Here is an 8,246-nt window from a genome sequence, read left to right as displayed (position 1 = left end):
CGTTGACTCACTGAAATAATGAGTTATGGAACACACATTGGAAAATCGTTCGACCGGACCATTGTTGGGGGCTATTGGTTTGGTATTGGAGAATTCGTTTGTAAATATAAGAAAATACGTTATTGATTTTTCAGTAGAAAGTACATTACTATCAAACTAACAGATATAAATCTGTTAAAATGCACTGAAACGAATTTTATTGTTGAAATTACTGAATCCATGGTAAAATTAAGAACTGCACCAACGATTTTCAACCGACTACATTATTCTGTCAACTCTACCAAAACATAGTCAACATCACTACACAAGAAAATATATTCGGTTTATTTTACCACATTTGCAGTATTTATGACTAGAAACATGCTTGATTTGACAAGTTTCGCATTGTTCTTTTGACTACACTGTGTTGTACGGTGGGAGTCACGGATTGAAATACAATGCTTTGTAGTGGATGCTACTATGGACATGGTCACATTTACTGCACTGCTCAGTGATTTGTACCAGATTATAGTAAACTTAACAGATTTTTGTAGTCGATTGAACATTGTTGGTGCAGTTCTTAATTCTACCATGGAATCGGTAGATTATACAATAAAATTTGTTTGCGTGTGACAATAAGCACCACTCTTGATTTGGATAGGGGTGGTCCATTAATTACGTAAGGGTTTATGGGGGGATGGGGGGTTGAAGATTTCTTACGCGCCATACAAATTATTTTTGATTTTCATACAAAAAATCTTACCATGGGGGGAGGGGGGTTCGAAAATCCGCCAAAATTGTCTTACATAATTAATGGACAGCCCCATAGGTGTATTGTTAAATAAAACTAAACTACACTGAAAACTGCGTTGTAGTAAAAAATACCATGTTGATGGTTTGAATTAAATGCACAGCACCACTTTTTTTGTGCAGACTACCCATTGCGTTCATTTCAAACACAATGTGTGTTTTTTTTTACCATGGCGACGGCTCATGAGGTAAACTGTCAAAATTACCATGTTTCATAGTTAGGTTGATGAGCAAAGAAAGTTAATTTTTCAACCATCTCTTGCATTTGTAGTAACAATGTTTGTGTAGTAAATTCAACTTTGAGAGCATGGTAATCATAAATACAAATCGAAGTTAAAATTTGAACCACAGATTGCATTTAAAATGAAGAGACCCGTGTAGTAAAATTGACTAAATGCTTCAATACCTGAAATTATTGTATATGACTTCAAGGTTCACGCATAATGCATTCAGATTTGAGAATTTGTGCAAAATATATAGTGGATATGCATTATTTATTGGTATTCAGCAAAAACTCAAATCTGAATGTATAATGCGTATACCTTGATCTGAATAAATAAAGTTATAACATCACATAAAATTTTATTTTCGTTCAAAAATTTGGCTTTAACATCGTTTGAAACAGAGTGCCTTAACTACTCATACAAAATATTTCTTCAGTCTTATATAATTGTTTCCTTTAATGTTATATACATGAATCGGTGGCCCATCAAACGTATCCACGAGCAGTATGCAATACACTTCTAAGGGTTTGCTAACTTTAAATGACGCAAAATGATGAGAATATTCTTCTACGCTCCACTGTTGACAGGCAACGTTTACTGTGTCGTTAGTAATTAATATATCTTTAATTTCATACAATTTAACTTGTCTCATATTGTGCACGGAACTTGTCAAGAACTGACCAACCTTGTACTCAGTGCCTTTGTACGTCACTGTCGAAACTGCTTTAAAATTTAATGTTAATGGTTCATTTGTCAAATCTAGCATCGCAAAGTATGGTAAGTCAATCGATCGTAAGCTGATTGGATTTTTGTATATTATAGGATCTTTGAAATTATTCTCGTGTTCAATGTCATGAATGAATATCATTTTTGCCTTTGTACATAATGTGAAGCAAATGTTTCTTCTGGAGGTTATATTTCTACAATATTTTTTGAAAATCTGATGAAATGCCTCAAACCGGAAGCTCCACGTCGTTATAGGGAGGCCCTATTTTTCTAATGGTTTGAACATAATGAAGCAAAATATGATATTTGGGTTTGAGTGGTTCAGCAAAAAGCTTTCTATAATGAAAATGATGATATTCTATTTGTTTTTCTAGGACATTGAGTAATTCGTCATTGAATTTAGGTAACAAAACCAAAGCAGTGAGCTCAACTAACGATAGTACAAAATTCCAAACGTTATCATTTTCAGGTATCACGTCACCAAATATTAGCGGAAAATAATGGATAAAAAGCATCATTTCTCTAGCTGTCATTTTAAAATTAGCGTTTTTAATATGTTCCCGGGTTATTGTCTTGAAAGTGTTCCTGTTTTCTGTTTCCTTAAAGTCGAACATCTGTATTTTATAATTTATTGTTTGCAATGATATTTTTAAAGTTTGAATCATGTAAGTTAAAACAAGAGAAATGTCGTAGCTGCATATACCGTGAGAATAAAAATCATGCATTACATCTACTATGGCAAATTCAGCCACGTGATAATGTTTCAAATTATTGAAAACAGAAACCTCTTTTATTCCTGATTCCTTGAAACTCTTATGGACGTCAACTTCATAATTCTGTTTTGTGCGATATCGATTTGGATCAAGATTGATTGATGTTTGTGATTCGTATTTCGTCTGAGTACAAAATCTACAATACAAAAGTGAGCTGAAGGAGGTTGCGAACCCCATGAGTGTGTTAATCCCTAGATTGTCTCCCAAAATACCCATCATTACAAAATATACACGTTTCTCATGACCATCAATTACTAGATCAATTCCAGTGGTTTCCAGTTGAACTAACATATCTACCAACTCTTTGAGTGCTGAAGATGGGCCAAGACGTGCTATATCAATTGCTTTAATAAAACCGGCGACAAATATATTCTTCAAGCGTGACAAAAAATGTGTCGGAATCGTTGGGAAATTGTAGTACAGACCGGTTACCTTATGAGTACCTGAGTGAGCTCCAATAGCATCGTTTATTTCCACTTCATCAGAATACAAAAAATACGGAACTACTGTTCCACTCGTGAATTGATTTCGTACAGTTTTCCATAGCGTGCCATTGACGACGTTTTCAATATCTTTGCTCTCTTATAGTAATCTCATATTCTCGATAGTTTCATTAAAAACGTTTCCACTCTCAAAAAATCGCTTGAACTGTTGTTTGATGGGCATAAGGCATCCCTTCGAAACTACATTTTTGTCTTCATCCGTGAAATTGATTACATGTAAAGAATCGTTTAAGTTCAAATTTTGTAGTGTGGTATTAAGTTTCTGTTCTGTTGCAATAAACTCAAACGGGTGGTAGATATCATTAACCAAATCATCTATACCTATCGCTGTATTATTGATTGGGGCGATTTTTAGCAATGCATCACATATAGGTTTTACGATTTCATCAGTTATACACTGCTGCAAGTTGATAACATCTTTTCGTGTGTAATTATGTTTGTTATGCAAACCTAAGCTAAAGTTTAGAAAATTCTCTCTTAATGAATTTCTTATATCTAAAATCTCAGCATCCCCTAAGGTTCCATCTACATTTTTCTCTTCAAGTTCATTTTCGTTCGGAGCTTCATCGATGTTTGTGCTGGACAAATTATGATGTACATTATCCTCTGCATCGATATCGGGATCAATTGAATTCGGTGCAGTGTTGTTCACAGCAGGATGCTGGCTGGTTCGATCAGCATCAATCGGTTGAAACAAATTAGAATGTTTCGCCTTGACGTGTCGTTTGAATCTGTGCAAATTCTGGAATAAAGCTGATGGTACACATGCTGTACACGTGTACTTGAATGTCGTTGGAGTACTGTGATGGATTGTCAAATGATCGAAGACGTGTTGAATTGAATCGTACGGGCATTGGCATAAGTGACAATTCATGCTGCCGGCCTTTAGTCTTTCAGGTACGCAAAAAATTGAAGCAGTTGACTATTTTTCGCCTTTCGAGAGAAATTGATGCTGTAGAAGTGTTTTGCGATAAAACACCAGAACAACTCACAGCTTTCTGGAAAGTCGTAGTTATGGGCGAATTTCAATTTCACTGCTATATCCACACACCGCAAAAAAGTTGGTAGTTTGTATTGGAGTTTCGAAGTTACTACGTAGAATCCTGTTAGTTTATCCGTCTGGCCCACTACGAATATGCGCGGCGCGAATGGAATGTCATTCGAATGTTCGCTTCGTAATGATTCTACAGCTTCGATGAACTCTTCGTCAGTCGCACAAGCATAGCACATTTCAGTTTGTGCCTGGAGGATAGTTGGCAGTTTCCGTGATGAAGTACGGACAGGCTTAACGAGACCATGGAAAATGGTACAGCAAATGAAGTCACGAGTGTCTAGAATAATCAAATATTTGATTTTGAAATTGTTTCAAAGTTGTTAAACATGTTAGCTTACCCTTTGCCACAGATTGCGATTCCAGATGTGTTAGTAATTGACGCGAGTAGTCATCCTTCAAGCCGTTCAGTTCAATATACTCCAGGTAGCGTGGAACAAAACATTCCCAGTCGTCGAAAAAGTTAGAGGTAGCCACATACCGGTAAATTTGTTCAAAGTCAGCATCAATCTACATCAAAGGAAATTAGATTTGTGGAAAAATGTGTTTCGAGCAGCATAAAACATACCAATAGGTAGCCGTCTTCATCAGCTAGTCTTGGCCACTCAGCCACTACGTGAGCCTTATTCACGTCTGTCTCCTCCACAATTTCCCGCATGCGTAGTAAAAATGATTCTCGCCAGAGGTCCGTGACTTTTTCTGCTGGATGCTTGTTATTTCTAGAAATCCTTTATAAGAGAGATTCGCGGAAGCTGACATTTCTGTCAAAGTGTGAGCCAATCGATCAGCGAGAGCTGTCAAAGTGTGAGCCAAACGAACATGCGTTATGTTTGTTTTGAACTTTTCTTGAGGAGTAATGTAATACGCTTGAAATTATTTCGGTAAAAGTAATTTTGCATGAAGCAAAAAAATGAAATGTTTTACTTTTTAGAATTTTTGTCAATGCGATTTTTAGTTTTTGATTTTTTCGGCTGTTTATTAGTTTTGATATGTAGCTCAAAGATCTATAACGAAACAAAATACACTTCATAGCAATGAGGAAGTCATGTCCGTTTTACAATATTATTCTCGACGCCGATCAAAATCAGCACTGCTGGTCTGTTGCCAAGTCATTCCATTTTACTTCCGCATATCTCTCTATAAAGGATCACTAGTTATTTCGGAGCCATGTTTTAATGGAACTTTGCCTTTTGATTTCTGAAATACATAATATATATTTAAATTAAAATAAATATCACACAATCTAAAATGATAAGGTACAGTAGTGGAAGTGAAAAGTGGTGCATTATCAATGTACATAAATATTTTATAAACATACACTACCGGCCAAAAGAATGGAATCACTTCCCTGAGTATTGCAACACTCAATTTCAATATTACATTACATTAAAACAATTTAGAATCGCCAGTAAGCAATAACGATAAGGGGTATTGCAATATTCAACACGAGTGTTGCAATATTCATTAGAGCGATTCCATACTGTTTTATGGCTAGTGTACACATAGGAGCAAATCATACTCTTGTCACTTCTGATTTACTTCAGCTTGTTGTTTTTGCAACAATAGCTTGCAATGAATTCTGATGCAAAATCATACAGGCTCAAAAAAAAAAACCTTCAAAGAATGTTATGTAACTAATCAACTGATCCGTTAAGATTTTTTTCAGAGATCTCTAGAAATTGATTCCTCTACTAATTCTCCTATAAATGCTTCCAGTGATTTTTCAAAAGATGTTTATAGGACGTTCTTCATAATTTGCTTCATCAAATCTTTGAGCACTCCAACTTACCTCCAGTAATTTTTTAAGGAATTATTTTGTCCTTTTTGGCAAAGTTCTTGAACGAATTGTTTGAAAAAAATACTGGAGGAAATCTTAGGAGGAATCTTTGGAGTAATTAATAAAGGTATCCTTAAAGAAATTTCTAGTCCAATCTTAAACAAACCCTAGAAGATTCGAAGATTCTCGTAAAAAAATCCGGAATGCATCTCTGTGGTTGGGTTTTTGAAGACGTTCTGTATGTTAGTCTTGGAGAATGTTACAAGAATTGATGGAAGAATCAACAGATAAACCCCGAAGGACTATGGAAATATCTAAATTAATCTTTGGAGGCATTACTGATGGAATTTCCGAGTAACTGTTTTGTTGAGTTCTCTGAAGTAAAATTATAGAAGAAATTCCTTAGAAAAATGCGTGAGGTTATTCCACAAAACAAACAAACAAACTCCTTCGTTTGATTGATTCCTCTTTGGTCTCTTTTATCAGGCAAGAGGTTTAAAAAGTTCCTATTTTTAAGACACTGAGTCGCTACCAGCCCTGTATCAATATAAAAAATGCAAGATAGTTCCTTATCCTATAATCTTTTAGAAATTCGATGATATAACCACTTTCATTCTACTGTATCTTACCTTTAGTGATTGTCATTACCTTCCTTCGGCAGTATCAGAGCTTTTGCTTTAAAGATTTTCCAGTTATCGATAGGATTTTTCTTCTCCTGTTTGCTTTGCAGTAGATGCTGTTTGTTTCGATTGTGAAACCGATCATACAGAATTCCGGATGGATGCTTCTTATTGATCGTTGAGTCCCGTGGGTTGAAGTACACTTCCTGTGAATAGATTAGATTAATATAAAATTAGAATTTACCGTTATTTACAATTCGAGAAATTACTGGGAGCTCTGGTGGAAATTTCTCTGCAATACATTGCGCGAATCGAGCCATATCTGGTATCCGGAAGTAGGTTTCGTTTGCGATATAATAATCCACTACTGTGTGTGCCAAATGTTTCCTGTGCTGAGCATCCAACCGTTGGTGCATTCGGTAGAACTGTGTCACAATCTTCCCCTTCTCATTTCTTTCAAGAATGTCCTCTAGGAGACTTAATGTGACCGATGTCGACAGAAGAGGATGTGTTGGACCTCGTATTGAACCATGCGTCGAAGGGCCTGGGTAATGGGAGCAGCTACTCGTTTGTTCCGGCTTGTATAGAGCGCTTTCCTCCCAGTGTTGCAGTTTTGCTCGCAGGGCGTACTTATGACCCGTCCATTTCAAAACTGAAAAAATATCCGATAGCGCCGCTTCGTCGATGACCGCAAGGTATGACACGGTAACACCATGTCCTATAGAAAACGTTGAAGTAACTCTTGGAATGTAACAATACTTGTAACTTACCGATCAAAATAGAGTAAACCGATGCATCCAACTTCCACTGCTCAACTATCAATTCGCGGAGGGCTGGATTTTCATCACGGGCTGAAAAATCGAAGAAATAATATCTGATTTCCATTTCCGATTACAATCATACATACCATCAATTAACTCCGGATCTTCAAGAATTTCATCAACGATAACTTCAAGCTTATTATTATCACTTTCCTGCTTCATTTTACATTTTAATTAACATCAATAACATATTAAAAAATAAACAAACAAAACAACTTGACCGGTGCACGGCAAATGGCGTCCTGAAGTAAATAAGTGAGGTCGAAATATAAACGCACGCTAAAATCTACTCACTCGAGGTTCTTATTTTTACCATGGGCATGGTAAAATCGAGAACATTTTTCGTTAGTCATTACTGAAGCAGTAGTCAATTTAAATATAAGAGGAATAGCTTTTAACTACACTAATATGGTTAAAACTACACGACATCACAGTTCAGCAACATAGTAATTTCAAAAACATTGTTGTCATTAGAGACATAATTTCATTCAAAATAAAAATATTATGAAATAGTTGCGTTAACAACATTGTCATGATTATAATTACTACAACATTTGTTTCAGTGTAGGCATTGGATATATATAGAAAGCGTTGTGTTTGGATGGGCATCTAATTCTTCCGAAAGAGGTGCACTTTGCGAAGAGGACCACGTGATTATTGAGCTGAAATCGAATTCAGGTTAACTTCTGCGTTCATGAGTACTACCAAACATGATTATAGAGATTTAAAGAATAAATATTATTGCCATAACCGCAACACAACCGTTTTTTAAAATGATGAAAACAACAAGATATATTCTATTAAATAGTATATCAATGCTCTCTGCTCATTGAAGTTATTTTGCATTTTTCTTATAAAATCAATAAATTGCAAAATAGGGTGCTATTTTGAATATAATTTGAATATTATTTCAGGTATGTACAGCGTAGTTTAGGGTACTTTCGAAGTTCGTAGTTCAAATT

At 35.5% G+C, this 8,246-nt stretch overlaps 1 protein-coding gene across 1 annotated transcript; it reads right to left on the bottom strand.

Annotated features, from left to right (window-relative positions):
• Positions 1–1,387: 1,387 nt before the first annotated feature.
• On the bottom strand, positions 1,388–7,808 carry LOC110677232. Its single transcript, XM_021848300.1, has 8 exons — positions 7,371–7,808; positions 7,234–7,314; positions 6,733–7,181; positions 6,492–6,669; positions 5,225–5,263; positions 4,635–4,783; positions 4,408–4,576; positions 1,388–4,346 (listed from the first exon to the last, which is right to left on the bottom strand). Exons 1-8 carry the CDS (start codon positions 7,444–7,446, stop codon positions 3,901–3,903), a joined length of 1,587 nt encoding a protein of 528 aa, XP_021703992.1. The 5' UTR covers positions 7,447–7,808; the 3' UTR covers positions 1,388–3,900.
• Between the last annotated feature and the right edge of the window lie 438 nt (positions 7,809–8,246).

This window comes from Aedes aegypti, chromosome 2 (assembly GCF_002204515.2).
Source record: "Aedes aegypti strain LVP_AGWG chromosome 2, AaegL5.0 Primary Assembly, whole genome shotgun sequence".
Lineage (NCBI taxonomy): Eukaryota > Metazoa > Arthropoda > Insecta > Diptera > Culicidae > Aedes > Aedes aegypti.
Note: the sequence above shows the minus strand (reverse complement) of the source record. Positions and strands in the feature narration are given on the sequence as shown.

Excerpts from the sequence above, each read along its gene's own strand:
- LOC110677232 (XM_021848300.1), bottom strand. The coding sequence starts at position 7,446 with ATGAAGCAGGAAAGTGATAATAATAAGCTTGAAGTTATCGTTGATGAA. Across the intron at positions 7,315-7,370 it reads AGATCCGGAGTTAATTGATG|CCCGTGATGAAAATCCAGCC; the intron begins GTATGTATGATT and ends TCGATTTTTCAG. Across the intron at positions 6,670-6,732 it reads AATTTCCACCAGAGCTCCCA|GAAGTGTACTTCAACCCACG; the intron begins GTAATTTCTCGA and ends ATCTATTCACAG.